The 27,066-nt window shown below is 37.8% G+C and overlaps 1 protein-coding gene across 5 annotated transcripts in view; it reads right to left on the bottom strand.

Annotated features, from left to right (window-relative positions):
* Nucleotides 1-27,066, bottom strand: part of LOC117421241 (disheveled-associated activator of morphogenesis 1-like) — an 80,339-nt gene that overhangs the window by 35,969 nt on the left and 17,304 nt on the right. For all 5 annotated transcript variants that reach the window (XM_058991668.1, XM_058991673.1, XM_058991671.1 and 2 more), the window contains exons 2-3: nucleotides 11,217-11,438; nucleotides 5,101-5,190 (exon numbers count right to left, since the gene is read on the bottom strand). In XM_058991668.1, the coding sequence (XP_058847651.1) occupies nucleotides 5,101-5,190; nucleotides 11,217-11,399 (273 nt within the window). In that variant the 5' untranslated portion in view covers nucleotides 11,400-11,438. The remainder of the gene's footprint in view (nucleotides 1-5,100; nucleotides 5,191-11,216; nucleotides 11,439-27,066) is intronic.

The following is a 27,066-nucleotide window of genomic DNA, read 5'->3' as shown; positions in this document are numbered from 1 at the left end:
GGAAAATTATTGTAAAGGGGGAAAAGTAACCTTTTTTGAAGAGATTCTCTAAATAAATCTCTAGAGATGAAATATTTTCATTAGCTGAGATTAAAGGATTACAAGAGATGTGTATGAGGGTGTTACATTTGGAGTCAGTGCAGTTGGATACTCTTGAGTGAATGCCTTTTTGGTTCTCCAGAATTCTGTTATGATGCTGACATAAAGCATTTAGCCTGTTGAGCTTATTAGGAACTGCTTGTATTTTTTGGGAAGAACCCATCTGCTCTCAGAGAAGATCTATGGATGTGATGCCAACTATGAAACGGAGGCCAGCTTTCACCACAGTAGTTTAAATGTATCTAGGCTGTCAAAACTGGCTAGGGATCAAAGCCTTAACCAATTCAAAGGTCTCCATGAACAACTACATCATTTGGTTGTTTTCTACAGAAGGCAGCAGTGGTGAAATGCCAATTGTCAATTTAGTTCAAAAGAAACTGTATATGGGCACCAGATTTGAGAAGATTTGAACGCTGCAAACAGTAAGTTTGATCAGATTGGAAAAATGTAGAATCAAGGGAGACAAAAAGTGAAAGTTAAGCTAAATCCCCCCTTTTTTTTTTTTTTTAAATCAAAACATGGATAACATTTCATGAACAAACTTGGCTCATTTGTTACTGGATTAAAAGCCAGTAGATGTTCCATGGTTGGCATTATCCACAGCAGTAAGTCTGGCACCCCAACATCTAGTTTCCAGAGATCTCTCGGAAGGTTACCACAGCTGGACAATGACCTTCACATATCAGTTATCTGAAACTTAAGACTAGAGTTTGATTTGGAGATGTGGCAGGCAGCGATGTTCCTCAAAATGGAGCGAGATAACCAGTGGAGTACCACAGGGATCAGTATTAGGTCCTCTGCTATTCCTAATCTACATTAATGACTTAGATTCTGGTATAGTAAGCAAACTTGTTAAATTTGCAGAGGACACAAAAATAGAGGAGGCGTGGCAAACACCGTTGCAGCAGCAAAGGTCATTCAAAATGATCTAGACAGCATTCATAACTGGGCAGACACATGGCAAATGACATTTAATAATGAAAAAGTGTAAAGTACTGCATGCAGGCAATAAAAATGTGCATTATAAATACCATATGTGTACTGCTTAACCAGATACAGGAGAAAGATCCCTGAACTGTCTTTCTAACTAAAGAAAAGGGACAGGAACTTGTAAATTCTTAAAAACCAAGTCTGAGTTTTGTTGCACTGTGATATATGATTGGCTTACCTAAAGGCAGTCTTTTATTTATATATCTATAAAAAAAAACGGTCAACTTCAAAACCCTAAAGCTAAGGCAGATCACAGGGCCTTTTAGTTAATTCAAGGGCCAGGTCCCCCCCGGCACAAGCATAAAAAAAAGGATCTGTATAGTTAAGCCTAGAATTTCAACACAGAGAAGGACTCGAGTTACACGAATGATGTCAGTAGTCATTTTTGTGTGTGAAATGTGGCACCTCACTGTCATCTCCTGATGTTTTCTCTTTAAAAGCAGCACATACAGCACATCCATTTTACTCTTCCTCTAGGCTCTGCTGTACTTGTCCATTTCTAGATGACTCAAGCATAAAGAACGAGAAAACAGGGGCAGAGACAGGGATCTTCTAGACTTGCATTTTCACAATTTCCAATTTAAATACATAGATTTTAACCTTATTTATATTAAATAATACAACATTCAATATTATGCATATTAGGATGTGTGAAAGCCAACGTTTAAATATTGTGAATATGCTTTAAGAACATAAGAACATAAGAAAGTTTACAAACGAGTGGAGGCCATTGAGCCCATCTTGCTCGTTTGGTTGTTAATAGCTTATCGATCCCAGAATCTCATCAAGCAGCTTCTTGAAGTATCCCAGGGTTTCAGCTTCAACAACATTACTGGGGAGTTGGTTCCAGACCCTCACAATTCTCTGTGTATAAAAGTGCCTCCTATTTTCTGTTCTGAATGCTCCTTTATCTGAAGTTCTGAAGTCCCCTGGGTCGACATTGTCTATACCTTTTAGGATTTTGAATGTTTGAATCAGATCGCCGAATAGTCTTCTTTGTTCAAGACTGAATAGATTCAATTCTTTTAGCCTGTCTGCATACAACATGCCTTTTAAACCCGGGATAATTCTGGTTGCTCTTCTTTGCACTCTTTCTAGAGCAGCAATATCCTTTTTGTAACGAGGTGACCAGAATTGAACACAATATTCTAGGTGAGGTCTTACTAATGCATTGTAAAATTTTAACATTACTTCCCTTGATTTAAATTCAACACTTCTCACAATATAGCCAAGCATCTTGTTGGCCTTTTTTATAGCTTCCCCACATTGTCTAGATGAAGACATTTCTGAGTCAACATAAACTCCTAGGTCTTTTTCATAGTTCCCTTCTTCAATTTCAGTATCTCCCATATGATATTTATAATGCACACTTTTATTGCCTGCATGCAATACTTTATACTTTTCTCTATTAAATTTCATTTGCCATGTGTCTGCCCAGTTCTGAATGCTGTCTAGATCATTTTGAAAGACCTTTGCTGCTGCAACAGTGTTTGCCACTCCTCCTATTTTTGTATCGTCTGCAAATTTAACGAGTTTGCTTACTATACCAGAATCTAAATCATTAATGTAGATTAGGAATAGCAGAGGACCTAATACTGATCCCTGTGGTACACCACTGGTTACCTCGCTCCATTTTGAGGCTTCTCCTCTAATCAGTACTTTCTGTTTTCTAGATGTTAACCACTCCCTAATCCATGTGCATGCATTTCCTTGACTCCCTACTGCGTTCAGTTTGAGAATTAATCTTTTATGTGGGACTTTGTCAAAAGCTTTCTGGAAATCTAAATAAACCATGTTATATGCTTTGCAATTATCCATTTTCAATGTTGCATCCTCAAAAAAAAGTCAAGTAGGTTAGTTAGACACAATCTCCCTTTCCTAAAACCATGCTGACTGTCTCCCAGGATATTGTTACCATATAGGTAATTTTCCATTTTGGATCTTATTATAGTTTCCAGAAGTTTACATATAATAGAATCTAAAACAATTCATTTTACAGTTTTCCTAAAGTGCAGAAGTTTATGGGTCATCTGCCCCTAAACAAAGCAAATGGCATTGCCTGGGCAGGATCCAAGTCCTCTACCAGCTGCTCTATGATGTCAACTGACTGTCCTTTACCACCAGTCAGTTCCTTACTCTATAAACTGCTGATCCTGCAGCTGTCTTCAATTACGTATTATAGGAGTGTTGGCACAAGTCCATTGCTTGTCCATTCACAATATTGAGATTGCATTTCTGAAAAGGTGTCACTGCAAAACTAAATGATTTGTTTCTTTTGTTGCCTGGCTACAAATCAATGGCTGAATACTTGTCTTGCTGCCAGATATACGTTAACTCAGTGTGACCTCACCAAATACATGACACAGGAAACAAGATAGGGAGATTTTGTATACGAGACACACAGTTCTTAATATATTTACTCAAATAGAATTATAGGACAGTGGCTTTGCTCTTTACACAATGCTTCTGTCTTTTTACATGGTAAACTATTTGATGAGAGTCCTTATCCAGGCTCCTTCGGTGAAGAAGAAACCAAGTTGCAAGAAGAATGTAAGAATGTAAATCAGAAGAATCTTTATTCTACTGATATGCTAACACAGTATGCTATGCTGTGCTGTACTGTACTGTACTACCTAATAGGGGAGCTATGGTTATGGTGACTTTCTTAAACTGAAACCAACCAGCTATGTGTATTTTCTTTAAAAAACAAAATTGTTTTAATAAATCCAAAACCAAACTAATACTAACATTTGAATACATGCGTTGGAAACAGAAGCACATCTCCAGGAACCTTACATCCATTCTAATTCCTGTCATACGGGACATACACAAACCAAATGTGGTTATTGTTCACTGGACATCAACTCTAACGGAACTTTATTGAGAGAATCATAGAATACAACTGTGTGCCAAACTATAAAAGACCCTTTCAAAGCAAAGTATGTATTAGTGATGTGACCAGAGTTTAAAAGCAATGCAGCAGTGAACAGGTTGTAAAAAGGACAACACTGGTTAATATTCATATTTGAAACATATTAAATGAGGTAATCAACAGAAAAAATGCCAGTGTTAACATTCCTTTAACACTGCATATGTAAACGTCTCACACTATCAAGAGATTTATGGCTACATTCAAATTCCTTCAGAGTTGATAACAACTCTGTACACGTGTTACAAAGAACAAATCATCATTCCGTCCATTTCCCAGGCTCTGAAAAACTGCAATACAAAAAAAAAAAAAAGCAGATGCCTTTCATGGTCCAACGGTTCATTGTTTCAAGAAAATCCGTCAGTTCCAATCCAAAAAGATTGCTAACAGATGCTGGTTTTTGGCTGGGACCCGGGAGGGACCTCGCTTTAAAACTATGGAATGTGTTGTGTTTGGAACAAGAATAGGGAATTACCTTTCTAGATAAAAACTGCAAGCATTTCCTATTGAAAACACCTCTGACACCATCCTATGTGGCTTGCTCAATTCAAACAAGGACTACATGGGTTGTTAAAGGGTGCAGAACAGCACACTTGAATACCTATTCTTGGAAAAGGTGGAAAGGTTAAGGAGGTGGAAAAGACCCCACCAACACTGACTGGCACAAACACCTGCCTTGGACCAAGCAGATTTGGCTCAAGTGACTTTTTAAAATCTTTGGCTCTGTTTTATAGAAATGTCCCCTTAGATGCAAAATGCTAATGGTGGGATATTTTTATAACCAGTGTTAGGTGGATAAAGTGAAACCCAACGTGGTGCCCCTTGCAGCATGGAAACTCAGGATATCCGGCACCTGCCTGAGGCCTGCTCATGGCACTCAACCAAACCCTGACTGGCCATTGCTGTTTGTTCACTCACAGCTGCTCCATCACTCTCTCAACAGGTATTGTAAGTAACTAGGCAGATATGTTGTGAAATTCTCCAGAGGAGGTGATACAATGGGAATTGCATGCAATTCAGACTAACTCAGATAAACAGCTGTAAAAGCTCCTTTTTTAAACATTTGAAGCATAACTTCTTACCTTCTTCTTGCTGCAGTATATTTGCCATTTCTTCTCTGCGGGGAGTGCAAACATAGCCTCCCTGTGTTTGTCCGAGAGGTCGAGTTCATCCTATCAAAAGAGAAAAATGAAAGATTTTTCTTTGTGTCAGAATACAGAAAAAAAAAATTATGCTTACATCTAGTGCATTATTGTATTGAAGCGATTCAAGCACCTACATACAAACCAGCAACACATGAAGAGGTTCAATAGATTATGTACAGCAAAACTTGAATTTGTAGTAGTTTGAGACAGGTGGTTGCTTAATCAAGTTGTCTCTTGTATTGAAAAATAACAAAAGATCCTCCGAGATTTCCTGGCTGGTAATAGCAGATGACTGTTAATGACTACTGACTGTTAATACAGGTGTTACTGTATCTGTAGAATAGCACACCAATTAGGGGTCAATAGCAAGTAATTGAGAATTTTTAAAAACTCATGTATTCTGGAAACAGCTGGAAAAACACACAAGTAGAAACTTGGTCTCAAGAATGAAATTGGCCTTTTTATCGAACAAACCACAGTCCCTATGCTATTTTTAGATTTAACACAAAGGTATTACAGAAACAGGAAACAGGCACCGTTCTGCACTAAGTGAATATGACAGGATATTGAACTACTGTGCTGTGTGCCCCATACATCACAGATCACTCCTTTCCCCAGATGTGTATCATTGCCTTTCCTTTCTTACAATGTCTGGCACCTGAAAAGTCTCTAATCAGGCTTTTATATATAAAACGCAAGCATGCCGGACTCAAATAATACTTTTGAATCCAGACTAAACCAAAAAATAAGATTATAAACTGAGAAAAAGATCATACAAAATACAGACTGTAAGGGTATCATTTACTAAGCGGCGGTAATTTGGGCAGAACAGTGGGGCTGTGTGCGGCAGGCTTAACACGTTCTGGCTATACAGGACCTTAAACATCTGCCATTTCAAATCGGTACACAGCTTCTGCCGCCTATACTCTCCGCTTTGCGGCAGCATTCAGTCGGCAGATTTATTAATTCAATGCAAATGGGGCGGCGGCGCTATTCCGCCCCTTTCATTTTGCATCCGCTAAATCCTGGTTTTCCGCACGGAAATGGAATAGTAAATAGGACAGTACTTATGGTAAATGTTTTGTAAATGAGGCCCTAAATGGCTTAAATGCTGTGAATAGCAACTAATTAGAATATATTATATATTTTTTGATTCACAGCTTGAAAGTTATTAATATTAAACATACACAGACTCAAGAAGACAGATAAAGAGGCTGATACAGAGACAGACATCCACAGTCATGGACAAGCTAAATTAATGCAACTGATCCTCCTTCTCTACATATGTAAAATGATAGAGAGAGAGAGAGAGAGAGAGAGAGAGAGAGAGAGAGAGAGAGAGAGAGAGAGAGAGTGAGAGTTATAGGCTTTAAATAACATGAAACCTTGTTTAGCACTGAAAAAAACACTGAAAGGGTAATACCACATTTCTGAAGTTCTCTGTATACAATAGATGTGTAAAGGAGATTACTGCAGATTAAGTCTTGAGAAATTATATAGGATACAAATTTGGTAAGCATTCCGTACAGCACTACTGAACACAAGAACACACTTTCAGATGCACAAATCACATCCATGTCATCCAAACAATGTAGAATATTGTCAATGGATGAGGACAATCCATTTTTTTTCCCTGTGCCTTACCTACACCCAGTTTGACTGGCATCTTAGATTTGTTAAATTACTACCTGCATTGTTACATAACCAACACCACATTCCTTGGCAGCCTGTCTAGTGAAATCCAGACCAGATGGTTGGGTGCAAATGTATTACTTTCATGTGTAAAGTAACTACAACTACCCACACCCACCTCCTTTTTTCCTCTACCAGCACCACTACCAAATTAAAACCAACAAAACATCTTTGTACTACTTGACTAATAGGTAGAAAAAAAACTTCAAACATCGGGCTAATAAAGACAAGCACTTTGAAGGCACCTTGCTCATGCAGCAAATTTGCGTGCCAGTATAATGGAATCTGTGCACAGGCCAAACACTTTCTTGCTTTGCTGCCTTTAGACTGATGCTATCCAGACATGTCCCTTTCTGGGCCTCCCATAGGGGCTGCTTTTCATTTATACAGGAGATAGGCGAACACTGGAAACTGCAGGTTTGCATTCAACCTTGTTTCGCTGCTCTGTTCCTGTTACTGGTAAGTATTTGCTTAGCTCCTTGTCAGTTATTGCATCAAGTCACCAGCAGCATATCAAATTAATTGAACAAAGAATAAATGCCCCAAAACACTGTCCCTGTTTCCTCCTCCTACAGTAATAACCATTCTGCATTTAAAACTGAAAAGAAAAATGTATCCAAGTATCAAAGAATGGACAGGTTTCTCAGGTAAATGTTTCTAATGACAAACTAATAATAAAAAAAAAAAAACAGTACAGTACAGTAGTAAATGTTTGAAGTTCTTTAAGCAAACAAAAGTACTGGTTTCCCATTTGGATTGTGCAGGCAGATCTATCACCACTGTGCATACACAGCGCTGAAAAAGGTCTATAAATCAGACCACATCCATGCAAGTTCCTGATCAGATGATCTCCTTCCTCTCTGTCACAGGGACTATCTTGGGCTAACCTGTTCTGTCAGGGACTCTGCATCCTCTCCACACTACATCCCCAAGGTTTGCTGTTGATGTTGCTGCAAGAACACCATTGATATCTGCATGACATCTTTACCAACCTGCATGTGGGGGGGGGGGGTCAGTATTAATGTATTCCTTTATCTACTAATTCTACTTTCATTTATCATTTCTGCATTGTCAGTGTAGTCTCCATTTTTAAACAGCTTTTTGCTCTTTTTTATATTAATTTTCTGAACAAATATGATAGTCCTCAAAAACCACACGGTAAGTGTAGGAGTTCCAAGTATACGAGGACAGTACAGAGTTTGGTGTGAAGGTAAACCATATCTGGCAATCTTAAATGTAAAACAAAACAGCAGCCAGAAAATGCCTTCCAGTCTTATAAATACGTACTGCATTACGATGGATGTTTGCTTATATAACAGCATCATGAGGAACTTAATTGGTTTTCTTTACACTTGGCTTCCTGTGGACCTCCCGATTCTTTCATAACTGGCTACTTGGAAAGATAACACCACAGAAGCACACACAAAAAATCAAAAATTGACTCCTTTAGCGATTGACTGCAAACAGTCATTTAACCTGTTTCTGCTCATCCAAAAACAACAACATTCCAAACTACAGTGCATTCCCAGTCACTTCACCCAAAAACTACTAGGATTTTGACAGCATATATTAGGCAGCACCCATTACTTGAGTACACCTACAGTCAATAATGCAAGTCACTCTAAACACAAGCAGACAGAAAAGATGAGGTGGTCTTGACAGAAAACTCAATGCTGGTTCTAATCCACCAGTGGGTGAGAAAGACATCAAACTTCTTGTAAAAGCGAAATCCCCAACTGTTTGCTGGGACAGAGGAAAAAGACTGAATATGCAAATTGCATATTTAGCACTAGATTATTATTTGAACATGTTTTTAATAATTGTGTGTATACTGCCTAAGAAACCAATACACCAAAGGGTTATAATAACAAAGCCCACTGTTTCTAATAAAACAAGAAGGGAGAAACTCAAATGCTTTGATTTGGTGACCTCATCAGAAAGGCTTTTCAACACAAGCTCCTACACTGTGAATTGTTAGACTGTTACGAAATAGTAACCCTGGTGATAATGAGAAGTTGTCACTTAGCCCAAAAGCCACCATCCTTCTTATTTAACCAACAGGCCCTAGTCAAATATTAGCTTTAACCACTTCTTAGTTTAGTAATAACAGTGTGCAAAGGTTCTCAAAGCTTATGTGTTTTATATTATTCTAACTTTTCTATCATTGTTCTGCACAAAATGTAAGCATTTCATCATTTTCTTTTAAATAAACAATGGCTCAGATGAAATGCCACATCCTTTCTGGAGGGGTACAGGCTCCACGTGATCTTTTTTGGCACACTTGTTATTTTTAATTGCGAAGGTTGAATGTTTAACAAACAAACTTTTTTTTTTTTTTTTTTAAACAAAAGCTTTGGCAAACAGAAGACAGAAAGCTACCAAATCTGCTATTTTAATATTAATGCTTAATATTAAAGCACTCCATTACACAAAAACATGGTCATTGACCAGAGAATGAATAATGGAGAAATTCAAATTTAATACTGTAAAAAATGAAGGAATGGTTCCAGGACATTGAATAGGAGATGTTTTTTGTACATTGTTACTCAGAGCCTCTCCTCCTCTGTGGGAGGGTTTCTTCCCATTTCCTAAGATTTAATTTCCTACAGGAGCCATAGACATCCTTTCTCCTGTTTATGAAGTAGGATATAAATGCCTTGGTTACAACAGAAATTGCTAAAATAACTGTGCTCCAATGTATTCCTTTTTACAGTAGCAGGATATTGAAAACAGGAACACGATAAATTATTAATTTTTTAATTCTATTTTAATGATCTAAACAATTTCCTCCGTATGGTGATTTACTGGACTCTGTACTAACATTAAAACATATAATACGAACACAGTGACATCAGGTCTTGAACAAAAATCAGTCTTATACATTTTAGTGCTTCAGTATTAGGCTCTCTCACTGTTTAGAACATTAAAACAGAGCCATTAAATGGGAAACTGCTTAGTTGCAGAAAGAGTTGATGGCCACTGGTACAGCCACTTAATACTGGATGGTCTATATCTGGTTATAAAAAGCTTGGAGATAACTGGGACTATATTTAATATACACTTAGACTGAGATAGGCTATTCATCTGCATGTCCTTGTGGATCCTGAGGCAGCAATAATTAGATTTAATTATTTTAATTCCATGCCGACTGCTTTACTGGCTATCTGTTTGCTCTGCTTTCTACTGCAGGGGAATACCATCTGTGGTCGACTCATGGCTCAAGTCTTTCTTGGCAACAAAACTCAAAGATTCACAAAGTCAGAGAGTGCGACTGTATAACTAGCCAATTTATGCAAGCATGTGGAATATCAGCGAACTGAACCAAAAAAAGGGCTTAGGTCGGCCAGGGTGTCCTCGGCTCACCGCGCACCAGCGCCCCCTGTAGACTGTCCAGTCCCTGCGGGCTTGCCTGTAAGCTCACGGCACATGCTTAGGAGGACAGCGTGTGTTCGTCTTTGCCGCTCCCGAATCAGCCCCTTCAACACCTGTGAAGTGCCTATCGTGCATTTTAATTGGACATTTTTAATTGATCCAAGGTGTTCAAATGAAGTTAACAGCAATGTCGCAACTGGGATTGTTGCAATTACTGTGCAAGGGTTTGGAAAAGGAATTAATTACAGCTGCCTCTTGCAACAACGTAGATTTTTAATTATCTTATTGGCACTATTATATTGACATATTTCAAATATATGCCAGCTGCACAGTTTAAAAAACAAACATCTAATAATTATCAAATGTATCACTAGTATTTATTTGAAGGCTTCATTGGTATTCCTGTATATACATACATATGTCAAATACTAAATTAGCCGTCTGCTGGGACCCAATTTAGTAATCTATGCAGAATTGATATAACAACAACAAGCAGCATATAGGAACGACCACCAGACCAAACAAACTAATACTGTACAGTAGCTGTTGCTGTAACATCCAGAGTGGATGGTGAGCCATTCTATGGAATAAGTAATATCTGTTCTGAATCAGAACTTATTTTTTACAGTTTAGTGTGAGTAGCTGTAAAATAAATAAAAAAAGCTGCATAAGTTATTAAATATTAATGATCATCAGTCAAGCTATCCAAAGCCTTTGAGTGATAATACATTAACAATCTATATATCCAAAATGTATAACTAGGGGGACATCCACTCTCCTTGGGATACCATTAACAATTTTTCTGTGCCCGATTTTCAGCAAACAGTTTCCCTGCTGCAGTGGCCAAGTGACTTTACTATCACTTTTTTTTTTTTTTTTACACTGGTCATATGGAGTTTAAAGGTTATAATGCATCCATTAAAACACACACTGCCTTGGATTAAAAATAAAAAAAAAAGGTTGAAGGTTGCATTGTTGGCTGTACCTACCACAAGCTCGGAGAACATGGCATCCAGCTCCTCCGAGTGAGGCATGGGAAGTGCCGGCTCCATGGTCTGCAGGGCGAAGTTGCTGTCATTGCGGAGGCGGTAGGTGATCTCAGGATGGTCGCTTCCTCTGAAGCAGCAGAAGATGAAGGAGATCCCCCGTCCACTTCTCTTCCGCGGGGCCATGGCACGAATCCTTCAGGTACAAGCTTCAACTACTGATTCCTAGTGGAATATAAAAATACAAACATTTTCAAATATCACACTCATTTCTCTAGTCTGTACCACTAGTCATCCATCCTTTCATAAATCTGGGGTAAAGGTGTAGTATTTCCTAAGATTTTCATCTCCTGTTCACTTACAAAAAGAATGTTACACTGTAATATGGAATTCTTGTTTAAAATATTCTCTAAAAAAAAAAGAAAAAAAAAGAAAATCTGCTACTAAAAAGAATTTTGCAAGGCCACAAAATCTTTACAAAATAAGAGAAATGGCAACATTGAAGGCACAAGGAACTATTTTCCGATAAATATACATTTGTTTTTCGTGTTTCGTGTTTGTGGATCAGATGCACGAGACCAGAGCTGTTTAGGGTTATGTTGCCCTGGTCACTACCTTGCTGGCCATTCAAGCCACAGTGAACAGCCCCATCTTGTGCCACATGATCAGAGTGCCTGAGACAAATAATTTGAATGGGTTTTTGTTTCTTTTTGTTTTCTTTTGCACATTTTTCAATGAATCAGTTTTGTTGTTGTTGTTGTTGGTCCCTTTTGTATATATGCCATAATTCCTTTATTTATTATCCAATTTGTTCATATTTTTCCATGTTCCCTACATGTTGAACTTTCATTGTACACCATCAGATTTGAGCTTGCCATGCTAAAATATTTTTTACAAACAATAAATAATGTTTTTTTTCTAAAAGGCATCTCTTTTTTTTATAAAAGTGTAGTGTGTGCACATTCATTTAATGTATGATATGTACCTGTAACTGTTACAGTTAAATAGTCAAAGCCACATATCTAACAGTAAAAAATAAAATTAAAAATAAAAAAACAGGCAAAAATAGTTCAGAACCTAAAGGGTTAACAACCTTAATGCACTTTGTTTTGTTCAGTTCAGTGTTTGCACTTTTTGTATTACTGCAACTGTACAGCTTTTCCAGGGAAGTAGACAAAAAGCTTTTACAAAGGGTGTATGACGGATAGGACCACTCATTTGTTTTTTTTTTAAGCATGTATTCTCTGTCTGTTTAAGTAGTGATTTTAATATTTAATGAAAGGCATCTGCTAAGGTTGCTCCTCATAACAGACCTGCCGGTAATATACAGCAGCAGCAAAATAAATTACTATCTGATGATACCAGTGACACAGTGTTATCATACATTCATAAATAGATTTCAACTTGCAGGTACGTATTTGAACAACCTTTGAGAGAACGTACAACAAAAAATGGTTTGAGTGCAATTCATTCACATTATATGGTACTCTAGTTGAAGCTGTCATATGAGAGCGGTTGTATTTTGGCCCCAAATCCATTAAACCTTTCATAAGCTCACCTACACAGCAAGTCTTTCATGTTCATGTATTAAACAATGATCTCCGAGGACACTATTTTAACTCGTCTTCTCAAAAAGTACCATGGGAGAACGAAACCAGCTTAAGATTGCTAGGAAAATGTGTATGCCTCTCAAATAATAATAATAATAAAGTCACCCTGGTAAAATATTATTGTCAATCAAAAGTTGTCAAAAGCCATTTAATATTGCTACCTGGGAACATTGAACCCAATAACTGTATTAAATGATATCTTATACTAATTATATTATTTAGAATGATATCAAAGTAGTCAACACAAAAGGATATTGTAAAACATCAAGTACTCTTACAATCGTGTAGCATTATGTACAACAATAAAACACACCAGTGCAAAGGGACTAGATGTCCAGATCAACCCGCACAAATTACACAAATAACCCACAGACGTCCTTCTCTTGACTCATGCTTTGAATAACTGTGCCTTACGGCTATAATACGAGGACAAGACTGCTGTCCGCAAATCAGCTTCTGTCACGCATAAATACTGTGCTGATGCACCATCCAGTCTGAACATATTAGCCCAGTTTTCAATATAACTGGTGAAATGCAGCACAGTACACTCACTGCTGCAAAAGAAATGTGGCCATTCAAATATCCTAATTTCTTTTCTTCTTTTGTCCAAAGGCCTATATTACTCTATGGATGCTCCATTTGGATCCCAGCTTCTTCTCATTTCAGTCTTTGGAAATAAAATTGCTGTGGATTTCCTCACAGATATAATGCTAAGTAAACAGTTTAAATGTAGCAAAGGCTGCAATTGATTTGCTCTGCCGGCATTGATCCCGTATCTGCATCCTGCACTTGATTTGCAAGGCTGAGCTTTGCCTCTCCGAGTCTGTGGATCGAAGGCGAGTTGTCAGTTTGACGTCAAAATTATGTAAAACTTTAAGGTTGTTTACATATTTTCCTCCAGCAACCAATGCAGCCATAGTACAGTACTGTACATAAATCCAAAGTAAAGTCCTGTCGTATTTTATGGTAAAAAGAAGAAACTATTCTTTATCCTTATTATAATGCCAACAAATGATTGGTTGAAACAAAAAAGACACCATCTGCAAAAGTGGCATTTTGGAATCTTGGAGTGTCTGCCGAATCTAAAAGTGACACCTCAAGTAGCCCCAAACCTCTGACTGACAAAAAGATGTTATCTCCTGGTTGAATCATTCTGAAATGAGGACACCGCAAAAAAGCTAGATCCAGTTAATACTAACACAATCGGTATCTTTACGTGACTCTCAAAAGCTGTAAAATACAGGTTCACATGTTGATAGTAAATTGGACAGTGTCAATGATCAGGGATGGGTTGCAAAAAGTGCCAACAAAGCCCTTTAAAAACAGCACTAACTGACTGCTGTCTGACCCGATAAACAAAATATCAAAGACAAAATTCAGGCTGAACCCGGCTCATGACAAGATATGTGTGGACACAAAACAGGGAGGTTGCAAGTCATAACATGAATTCTTACGAACCTCACTCCAAAACATACTGTATCATATTTCTAATGAGGACAGGTGATTTCCCTTACAACAGGGGTAAACATATTTTTATCAACTACACAGCAGGTACATGGTTACCCACACAGCCCTGCCCTGCCCTGCAGAACTAAAGTCAAAGTAGTGCAGTACAGCCTGGCAGCACATTCCACATCCTCCGAGCCTCGACTCGCTGTAGTAATACATTGCCCCGGACTGGGTGGTAGCTTCCTTCAGACCTGCAGATGTTATCCCTTTGACATGAACTCTTGCATTCACTTACTACAAGTAGAATCACAATGACAAATGTAAAATTCAAAAGGCTACTACATGAAAACCCTAATCCATTCCTGTTTTTGTGGCTTTTTCTTGCATAACTAATGAATATATATATATATATATATATATATATATATATATATATATATATATATATATATATATATATATATTATTCATTACTTATGCAAGATGTTAACCTTAATGATTATTTTCTTTGTTTTTGTCAGAAAATCTGCTTTTCCTGAAATAAAGTGGTAAGCATTTCAGAGACCAAAAGTCTAGCAACTTAGGAGTTAAATGGAGATGGAAGCCATCTGGTGTCCCCCCTGTTGTCTGTCTCATGTTTCAGGCAGGATGGAGATAAGCTAGGAGACCAGATGCTTCTAGAGGCTTTTACAGAGTCAAAACTCATCCGTCCTTTCTATACTCTGCGAAGCGGAATTAGTAACACAAGTCATTAACACAAGTCTAATATTTACAACATACTAAAGCTAAAAAAGCCTGGAGTAAATAAAGGCATACCTGCTTTTGGAAGAGTAGATGTTCAGGATGTATACAAAAAGCTTTAACTTATGACAGATAAATCAGCAGAAATGCATTCTAAAGGTTTGACCTACCAAAGAAATGTGTATCATTGACTGAAACTCTCTAATTGTAATGTACTGTACATGTCTCTGCTGTTCTGCATTCCTGTGGAATTACTGTTCTTTTTTCTTTAGTGAATGACCTGAAAACAACTTCCTAGCATTTCTGATGGGTCTGTCACAACCCTCTGGTTCTCCTAACTGATTTACTGTCATGGCTACGCCCTGCATGAGTCACAGGCATATCTTGGTTTAGCTTGAAACATCTAGATACCCTCAGCTCCACCACGTTCTGTACGCTTTCTGCTTATACAAGCTAAAGTACAGTGCAGTGTACTTCTCTTCAGATCTTGTGAGGGCTGCTGATTACAATCGCCATTCTGTCAGAGTGTCTGCTTTTCCTTTATCGTTGTGTTCCAGAGCTCTTAAGATACCAGTTCATTTGAGATTCTGGAGGTACTCTTCTAAAAACCAATGTCTACAATAAGGCTGATCCAGAAAATAATGTACATTTAAGGAATTGCATTCAAATAAATTACAACTTAAATACAGGTATTTGCAGTGCAAGCATTTTGTTTATGTATGTTTAACCCTTTGCGGTCCATTGTCGGACCTGGTCCGACATTGCAATTATTCCTATCAGGTCCATTGTCGGACCCTGTCCGACATCATTATAGAAACGCAAAAAACGGGTTTTAGTCGTTTTTTCTCTGGAAAAAGTCGAGAAAACCATTCAATGGCCGAGTGGTAACGAAAGGAGCCGAGACAAGTCGAAAAAAAAAAAAAGGCGTATCTCATGAATAGTCATATATGGCCCTGGTATCAGATAATGGGGCGGTCGTAAGTAAACAAGCTGGCTGCCTGTGAATCAGCGCACAGAACACGGACATTTGCAGAGCTTTTTTGAGATGTTATAGTAATAAAATAATGACTTGGATCGCATTATTGAGGAGTTTGGTGATAAAACGAGTGATCAGGAGATGATCGATCGGTATGTACGACTATTATTATTATTATTATTATTATTATTATTATTATTATTACTATTATTATTATTATTATTATTTATTTCTTACATAGGTGAAAGCTATAGCAAACGAAAGGGTGGGGCGGGGCTGGAGATGCCAAGTGAGTGCTTTGTTGATATGCAGGGCCATTTAAACCTGTTTGACTGTGAAAAAAAATACTTTTAAACAGCGCGTCTAAAATTAACTGCGCGTGTGAAAATTAATTAGACCTGGCGTGCCTGACGCGCATTTAATAAATGGACCGCAAAGGGTTAAGGTGCATCCCATGCAGATTATTCAAATAACAATCACTCGAGTCATAATACACTGACCGATGAGATAAGACCTGCTATACCTAAAGTATCTGCCAATGCATATTACTTGGGATTTCCAGACAACTGAACACTACTGATCTCACCTTCAGATACCATATAAATATGTCAAACAATACAGTCAATCTGCACCGGTTTGTATTTTACATCACTGCTGTAATAATGAGGGGCATTTCCTTAAAAGATTAAAAAGCAGCCTGCACTTTCCAATAGACGTAATTAAGCAGAACAAACACAAGCAAGTCCCATGCTGAATATACTGTAATCATCTATTCCAGTTATCAGCAGCAGTATTTTACATACAATCTCCGCTTTAGGCTAACTGTGGTCCTCGTTTGCCTCTTTTCTAATATTATCCCCAGTATCAGTACAGTACTTGCATGCATTGGTGAGTCTCCATTTCCTGATTACGTTCACAATGTCATTTTGGTCAGATGACGGCACACAGTAACAGACCTTTACTCATTTCCGTGAATTTAATATAAACAGCTGTAGATGACTGAAGGAGTCATCAGCTCATGGCATGGAACTCAGATTATTCCATTATGTTGATCCTTCCTATGCAAAAGCAAACATCTTGTGTCTGCTTTGTTATTCTGGAAATGCAGTTTCGATAATGTACACAATAATTCCAAAAGCTACTTTACTTTTCTCCTTATTTTCTGCCCGTGTCTCTTCTCAGTTTCTTTCACATTCGTGTAGCTTCAAACAACATTCCTACAGCTGAATTTTTATTGTCAGTCTGAAATGAGTTCTGGCAAGTAGCCCATATCAATGGTACAGTACCTTGTTCTTTATTTGTACCATGTGCAGGACTGGATAGAAGTGCAGGCAGCTGTTTCCTTCTGAACAAATCCCAAAGAACAATATAATCAATTGGACTACAAAGTGTCTGCTCTTTCCTGACCGCAAATGAAAGGCCATGTTGACCACAAATTCCCCATTGGCTCCTCAGCAGAAAATAAAATCATGATCGGTTAGCTTTTACCAGGCAGTATTTTGCTTCACTTTGGGAAACAGTCAGATCTGTAGGTAGCATACTCACTTCAGTGCAGCCACAAGGTTAAATCTTGCCTGGGGAGATCTTGGACATACTCCACCCACCAACACAACAGCAGGATGGAGGAAGGGTGACTGTAGGTACCACCGAAGACAGTTATATAGGGAGTTTGTGGGGACAGTACACTAAGCTTGCTTGTGTTCAAACTTCTTGAGAGGGCTGTATGAGGAAGTCAGGGTCAAATCAAAGTAGTTTTTCGTAGGATCCTGGTTTTACAATTCAAACAGAGAGCAGCAGCTCCAACAGCTGCTGTATGTAGATGTACCGTTGTGTGTCAATGTCATCCCCAAACAGGACTGCCTACTGAGCCTGCCTCAATATCAGCATGCCGCACTCTGGAAACGCCCCAATGTGTATCCATGCACGTTGCTCTCTCGTCATAATCTCTGCCATCTAAAATGTATGGTTTGTTAATATGATAATGATGACAGCTGGGGCTTGCCAGTCAGTCTAAAGAATGAAATGCATCTGGACAGACATGAAAGTCTGGTACAACTGAACATGCTGTCACCTGCTTAAAGAATCAATAAAATGTGAACTATTACTGGTGTACTCCAACTGGCTAACAATAGGGTATCTTACAAAATGAAATGAAAAAATAAGTCCGAGTTTTTTGAAAGAGGAAGATGACATCCGAAATCTATGACTATTTATTACAGTCTATCAGTTATTAAAACTAGTGGGCTAACATTGTTACTTTTTCAGGTCTCCAATTCACTTAGTGATGATCACATTCTCACATACGTCAATCACATCATTCAAATGAAAGAAGACATGCTGATTTGTTTCCAAGACCTTTGCATGCTCAATATTCCTGAATGGACAGTGTAGCCATTTTCCATAACAGGCAAGAAATGTGATCCTGATTTGCAAAATAATGTCAAAGCCAGAGCCACATTCAATTGGTACCACTTCAATGTTATCTGGCCTGAATATGGTCATCGATATCAGGCATTATGGAAGATGAAGCTCCTGGTGATTTCCTTTCCTACCTCATACTTAGTGGAACAAGGTTTCAGTCAAGTGATGCACAATTTTGTCAAAGCAAAGAAATCGTATCAGCATTATCAGGTGTGGTGCTCTTCGGCTGAAACTCACCAACATCACTCCTGATACTGAACATGTATCCCGTCAAACTAAGTAAAGTGGGTCTCTGGGAGGGCACTGATCTGTAAAAAAGTCAGAGATCCCAGTCATCTGCAAACACATTTCTAGCACTGGCCCCCAAAACAGCCATACCTCTTATCTGGTTTTAAAAAGAAATCTAGATCCTTCAGTTCCTATCCTGGGCATTTACATGGTATGCGTTCAATAAATAATTAAGTTCCAGAACATAAAATATTAAAACATCATCTGAAAGCCTTGCAAGTAATACTCAGTCCCAGGACAACGTTGGAAGTAACATACTCTACCGTTAGGCTTCTACTGCATAATGTACCAAACCGTTTTTGTTAAACCTGCAAGTAGTTTGATGGTACAGTTCTTTGGTCAGAAGAACTATGATGCTGACACCTTCTGCACCTAATCATAATTTTTAAACTGTACTGTTATTTACCTGTGGCTCCATTGTCCATTGTGTGCACACTCCAGTGTTCAAGGTTAAAACAGCTGTTATTTCTAACAAAGCTTTCCATTATAAAATGGGATTGATCTCCAATGCACCCAGAAATGTAAAAGCAAGGGCACACAAAGTGGTAGTTAAGTCTACTGAATCAGAATATTTCTTCTTAGTTTTTTAACTATAAACTATAAACACAATCCATCAAACTGACTCTTTACCTTTTGGTGGCATGTCTCTGTTTCACTTAATCTTGCTCAGTTTCATTTTACAATAAGTTGGGAGGGTTAAAGGCACCAATAAGTCAGTCATACTGCTGCGTGCCGAGTGTATTACGTTGCATTGTGGAGCACCAAACTCAGCAGGACGTGGACCTACGAGTGATAAATGTTTCAGGTTTCCATAGACCTGCCATGACTGGAGAAATTCCAGACTGGAGAATGTGCTCAGTTGAAGGAGCCATGTAAAACATGCTTTTTTCATGCCTGTACATTTTACAGCATACCTTTATACAGGAGGAGGGGGCAGGGGGGCATGATGAGAGTGGAAATAGCAGAATGTCATCTTGCAGAAAAATCAAGCAAAGAGAATAAAGGAAGACTTTCACATTAACATTTTCCTTTCTGGTCCCCTCTTAAAAGAAAGCTTTGAATCTTTTCCGCAAAAATGCCTTGAGGTTATACTATATAGAATGTCAGAAAAGCACAGGTCAGTACAGATTGTATTGTCAAATGTTGAGTTTAAAACAGTCATCTAGATACAGTAAGGGAGAACATCTTGTACACCCACCATCACACACTCTCTGAACTCTGGGCCTCCCATAGGATACTTTAAATGATGTAAAGCCCTTCACTACTTTCCCCATCAAGATTCAGTTTATGTGGGACTCACCTATGCAGTCCACTATCAAAAATAATACCCTAATATTTCAGTAGAGTGCCTTACACAGTCAAAGAAGATTAATCATTCCTTTCCCAAAATCAAAGACAATCTAAATACTTGACATTCTAATAGTAGGGTTGTCATGTTTGTCTTGTATTTGAAGATGGCGTAATACAAGAATAAACATGTCAATACAAGGGATACACGATACTGGATTAATGCAATTGTAATAGTTGAAAAATAAAACCCCTTATCTAATACAGTTATGAGTAATTTGAGACAGACGAAGCTGCACCAGTGCCAACAAACCCAGCATATCAGTACTTCTTTTATATCCCCTGGGGCAATACTTCAATCTATTAGATGCCAAAAGAAAAAAGCAGTACAGTACATTATTGTACAACAACTGTATTAGCCTTTTGGTTTCTATTTATTGCTTAGATTAAGCAAATGGTAATGAATGCTGTATGTGAGATTTTGTGAGATTATGTATTATTTTCCTCTGTTGGCAACATAACTCTACTATTCCAATAAGACTTTAATATTACAGAAGTTATCAAGACACAACTGAGTTTGTAGGTGATCCAAGTTACCATGGGGGAAAACCTGTTTACACTAGCAGTTGCATTAGCAGTCAAACCTCAAACAAAGTAGAGTTTATAAAAATATTATTTATCCAGCTCTGCTGCATAGATAGATTCCTTCTATTCGGAATATAAATGGACTGCATAGAATCACTGGCTGCAAACTTAAAGTAGTTTAATTTGCTGGAGTCACAAGCACTGACAAGTATTCAATTGTAGAAACACACTTAGCCTTGCAGTGGCATCAGAGGTACATAAAAATAAATTCCACTGAACAGAATCTGTCTCTACTCCTTAATTCTTGAGCAATGCACTCGGCTCAGCCCACAGACCAGGTGCACTCAAATCCTGTACGGTACATAACTGAGGTTGCTGTGAAATTCCTTACCAGTCACCAGACCTAATTCAGCATTTTCCACTCCATGCTATTTCTTCCTAATCTGCAACATACCATATTTGTTCAAGTATAAGTCGAGAAATTTAACACCAAAACACAATCCTGAAGTTGGGGGGGTCGACTAATACAGTAAAAAAAAAAAAAAAAACCTTGTCAGCAAACCTTTAATGTCTGCAAAATTCACGGCCGTTGTGTGGTTACGACAATCCCTGTCTGTACCTAGCCACGCACCTACACATCTGCTGGGAGGGACTTGTTTTTTGCAAGCTTGATTTCATGTCCTTATTGGATGGAGTGCAAACAGTTTTTCTTGTGTTAAGCAAATAGTTCAAGTTATGTGTTTTTTTCTCTGTCAATCAATCCTTCTGTACTTCAATATTTTAGATATTCTTATATTTGGCACAGTAACTACTTCTAATTTCTGGGAACGTATATCGATGGCTATAGCCTAAGGGCTGATTTTTACTGTGTGACCCTGCAGCAAGTGCTGCTGTGGAAATAGCGCACGTCCATTGACATTGTTGTGGGCAAATCCTTGTTGCCCTCGTTGCCAGAGCAAATGCTTTGCAAATGCTTTGGTGAAAATTATTCCTTAACATTGTCTATATATATATATATATATATATATATATATATATATATATATATATATATATATATATATATATAAAATTAATTCCAGGTTTGTTTACATCCAGGAGCTGTCATGTAAAACACAAACGCAGTTTCATTGAGTTACAGCCAGACCACATCACCTCCCACATTCCATTGAAATACATACTACTGTGTGGGCTAGGTAGGAAGCTGGGGTGGCGATTGTATACTAAAATAATACTCTTGTAGACCATACAAAAAAACTAAAACTAAAAAAATGTATTGTATTGTAATACGCGTCAAAATGACGCGTCTGGCGGTTCTAGGTAGAAGTGCTTATAATATTGTTATTTTTGCAAATCTGCCGCTCAAACGCCGTCGGGATATCTAAATACATATATTTAGGAAAACAAACGCCTGAAGTGCACTCTAACAGTTTCGATTTCAGTTAATTTTTTTTTCTGTTTCACTAAACTTACCATCTGTTTCAATAACAAATGAGTTTCTTTTTTCTTTTTTTTTTTAATTTATACCCAAATCTCGCCCTCACAATGGGGGGCTCGACTTTTACACAAGGTCGACTTTTACTCGAGCGAATACAGTACTTGCTTAAAGCACCACACAATGTTGCTAATCTGCTTTAAATTTCCTCAGACAAAGCTGTAGACAAATGATAAGCTTGGTAGTAAATACAAATGGCAAATGTAGAATTTAAATCAGAACCACTGAGCCCTAGAGCACAGTATTGTATTGTACCCTATTATGCTGTAAACTTAGTCAAAACTATTTTAAATGGTTTGCTTTCAGTTGCTGATATGCATACTTACATGTAATGGGTTTAGTCTATTCTGACAGAAGCCTTATCCTCTATGGTGAGCAGATTTGGCTCATTCATTATGAAAGGCAGATGTTTCAAGGTGAGTTAATACTAAACACTAGAAAAATCTAGCTTTCAGACTTACATTTCTAGCAATGGGTAAAGTGTATCGCTTCTTAGCCTCTTCGCTAAGATCAGTGGAGTTTGGCTTGTCATAACTGCTGATCAGAGAAGGCGAGGTAAATGTAATAAGAACAGACTGCTACTAACAATAATAATTAAATTATAAAATACACTGGAATCATTAAATAATAATAAAAAAGTTAATGTGATCTATAATGATACATTCATTCTCTGTATTTGATCTAGCAGAAATAACTTTGTGGATATTTGGTATTGAGGGTGCAATATGCTAGAATTTAATGTCATTCACAATTTGACATTTACTCCCATCCTTCAAAATCAGCTATTGTCTTTTTAGTAACTTGTTTCTGGGCATTTGCTACTTCATAAGCCAGTTGGTTGACAGTTTTGATTCAGTTTTGAAAAACAGTCTGTAAATAGTCACTGTAGAAAATGTTGAGGACTGGGGCTTCAGACAACATCAGGCATAGACAGCTAAACCAGCACTATTCTTGGGAATGGTGGCTAATATTTATTTTAATGATGTTTTTTTTTTTTTTTAAAGCACATAAAAGAATGTACTTCTTATGCTCAGCCAAGCCATGTGTTTGGATTAGAATAATTTAGTAAAACAGCTGTGTGGATGAAAGGGTTAATGCCTACAATCATTTCCCAGACTTTCATGGCGCACCTGAATCACGCATGCTTGTCATACATCTTACAAGACAATACTGTACCTCAATGTATCTTCATTCCTTTCAATTAGTCCTCGGTATGAGGAACAGAAACCAGAGTGATGACACAACCACAACAGGGGTGTAATGGAATGAGGAAGGGTGTCCTCAGTTATGCTCATGCGTTTATTTACCTGACTGGATGAAACTGTTTCTGTCAAGTTGAGATAAGATCCTCGGACCAAATGCCAGAAGCTAAACATGAACCATATTTTGAAGACTTCCGATTCAGAATAAAAAGCACTGTAACTGTGGATTATGTAGTAGGGCTCCTCTACTGTGTTTCATATTGCTCTTTTGTTCATCATATTCCCAGCTTACTTCTAAACATATATGCGTTTGTAAGACACTAAACAAGTGTCTTACAAATGCATCTAGACCTTCGGCTTGGATATTCTTCTGAAGAAACTCATCATGAGCCATGTGCATGGACAGGAGGCCAAAGCAATATAAACACTCACAGAGGGTGAAATGGGGTGAGTGGTGAAGGACATGTTATCTAAACGAGGTGAGGCAAGGAATTGTTTTTGTGGACTTAGTACAAAAAAATGATATAATTATCTTCTCATCACCTAAGACCAACCTCCATGAATATCAGGTAACCATTAACAGCATTACGCATAGCAGGCTAGATAGCAGAGGGGTTGCATTGCCGGTCATAGCTTCAGTTCAAACACCCACCAAATCTGTCAATAGAAACTGGTGGCAGGAGATTAAATCTGTCACATAGCTGCATCAACCTTTATCATATCTCTAGATTACAGCAATGAGAAGACATTTCAAAATACTGTTATATATATAATAATAATACAATCTCCACTCTAAAATCGGGTCTCCCACTAGGGATATCGCACCTTTTAACTAATTAGTCTGCTAATTGCAATATGTTAAATATTGCAAATAGCAAGAACCCGTCATTTTAAGGACCTTATTAACAGATTTCTGCCTATTTACAGTACGAGTCAGTACCTGCGCTGGATCAAGCATGGGGGATATCATTTTAAGCCATTGAATGGAACATTCAACCCAGCTAGGCTACAGGAAACATCCAATTCCATAGGGTAAGCTGGGAGGCATTTTCCTCACTTTAAATCTGCAGCAGAAACAAAGCAGCCAAAACAAATTGATTTTTGCATTGAACATTAACCTCTTTTTACTGTTACGAAGGGATATGGGTGACCTTCAGCTACTTCCATACTTATTTATGTTAGTAAATGTCACTGTGGATGATATTAAAGTTATGTAACCCAGTCGGGTTTCTGTAAACAAAGGCTGACAAAATGAATGTTGGCTTTACAATGTGGACAAGGACAAACCTCCACTAGATAGGAAGTTGAGGTCTACATCCTCTTTGCACATGTGATCCATGTGTCATGGGCACCAGTGTCACACAGTCAAATCCATTACTTATAATCAAGTCCATTTCTATTTTAAATCTGACATTGTGATGGCAAATAATACTGCCTAGCAATGCAGTATATTTTCCTAGCCAGGGAAGTGTATTTTCATCCTGCTCCTTTCTTTGCCCCAACATACTGTCTCTGTCCAGTAGTTAATGGGAATCCTAGATAATGGGAGCAGACAGGGACAAACAACAACAGCTTTATACATGGGAGTCATGCAAGTTACTTTGTGGACCAGGTATTTTTGTCCAAAATACATTTAACAAAAACCATTCAATGTTTGCATCTGATAAAATGACTTTTTGGAAATGCTGGCCTGAATTATGATGCCTTCTGTTTATCTACAGATCAGGTATAGTGTTGCCAGCTAAGTGTTTCATCACCATACTCTTTCACTGATGTGATTCAATGCCATCCCGCCTAAGTGGCAGAGCTTGTGCGAAGAAATAATTGGTGTCCCAATGCCAATGCAGCAAATGACGAGTGATCATTAAGGCACCAAATTAAAATTCCTTCAGTATTTAATTTTTTTTTCGCCTTCCTCCTCTCTGTGAATCCTGTCCATTTTTCATACAGATCCATTCTGTGACCTTGATTTATTGACTACACAGGCCCTCCTCGGTTGCTATGTTTTTTCCATTTCAGTGCTTCCCATTTCATCACTAATCCCTGAGGACAAGCTGTTAAGATTGTGAGAGACCGGTGTGAGTAATGAGTTTTTCCAGTTAAGCCTCTAATGAATTTGCTTAGCCAATGGGAGAGAGTTTTACTGAATATTTATGTACTGTACATCAACACAAGAAGGCCCTCTACTACAGTTGCCATGGTGATTGCTGCTTGATGTACATGTTCAGCAGCTTAAAGCACATATGCCACTGCTCTAAATATTTGCTGAAGAGTGATTAAAAAATAGGATTTTCTTTAAGTGAATGGACTTAATTGTCCTTAATATAACAACTGCATAGGTCTGCAAAACACTTACTGCATTAAATAATCAGTGGCAAATATATACAGCATGTGTCAATAAGTCACTTTCCAATTTATACCTCTGTTCTCCTTGCACACATATGGAGCTTGGTGGTTTGAGTGCCGAACTATAGGTATGAAAGCATTAGCTTAGGTTCTAGAAGATGATATTAGATATTTACCAATTATAAAAGAAACATACATTTAATTTAAATAGAATGACCCCCCCCCCCCAAAAAAAAAAAAAAACAATAAAAGCTCTCAGTTAATTTAATTATCTAATCAAAATTGCCTGAGGAACCATCAATTAATCAATACATAGAACAACAGCACTCAACAGTACCAAAATGATTAGGCTGTTGACCGGATAAGACAACAGCTGCAAAGCATGCAGTATTTCTATGAGCTGCCAGCACCTATCTCCTCTTCAGCAAGAGCTATGAGACACAGCAGAGAACACAGAGTGATGAGGTTTGTTTGTTTGTTTACACCTAAAACAGCGAAGGTCAACCGGTTCCACAGACAATGATGTTGAGAAAGATCCAACCCACCACCAGCCTTTCACCCACGTCGAGCACATACTGAACATCTTTTTAGAATGATAATTTATTAAAACTACAAACATTGCAGTTCCTGCTCTTTGTTTTGTCCTAAATTGTGTCTACTTGGAAATGTATATCCAAAATATCTTCTAACAAAAAACAAATAATCTTCAAAACACAATGAAGATACGTTGACAATCACTGACAATGACTCCATATCTATGTTACCAAAATCGTAACCTCAAGCCTCCACTTCTGCCACACCTCATAAGAAAAAATGTATGTAGGTTTTTATTCCATTCAGTTAAAATTAATCTCTGGCATGAATCAATTTTTCCATATTAAACATGGGAGTACAGCAAGTGTCAAACCTATTTATAATACCCCACTCAAAACATTCTTCACTGAGTCAATCTCCTGAGCCACAAGTTTGCACAAAGAGCAACTGAGTTCAACACTTCAAATCAGCAAGTATCACACTCCCTAAAAAGTGAGGCATAAGTCACAGAGGGTCTGCTCTCAATGTATAAAGAGAATGCATCTTAACAGTCTTGTCTATTTTGAGCACAATATCGCCCTTGATTAAAAACATCACAGCTGCTTATGGCATTCAGCATGAAGACTTGCAATGTATGTGCTTATCAAAACAGAACAACAATCATCCAGTTACAGTACTACCATGCAGAACAGTGCATTACACAATTAACATGCAGGTCTATGTTAAACTGATTCTTTTTCCTCAAAGAACATTCACAAGAGAAGAAAGACTAATTCATTTCATGCCAGAAGGTTGAACACATTCTGGCTCTGCAGCAGCGGATTAGTGGAAAGATGAAAAAGACCGATCCAAGAGGAGTCAAGATTTCTGGTCAAAGTATCATATCTCAGACATGAGAATTTCTTCCAAATACGATGGT

This window comes from Acipenser ruthenus, chromosome 18 (assembly GCF_902713425.1).
Source record: "Acipenser ruthenus chromosome 18, fAciRut3.2 maternal haplotype, whole genome shotgun sequence".
Classification (NCBI taxonomy): domain Eukaryota; kingdom Metazoa; phylum Chordata; class Actinopteri; order Acipenseriformes; family Acipenseridae; genus Acipenser; species Acipenser ruthenus.
The sequence above is the reverse complement of the archived record's forward strand: the minus strand, read 5'-3'. Positions and strand labels throughout refer to the sequence as shown.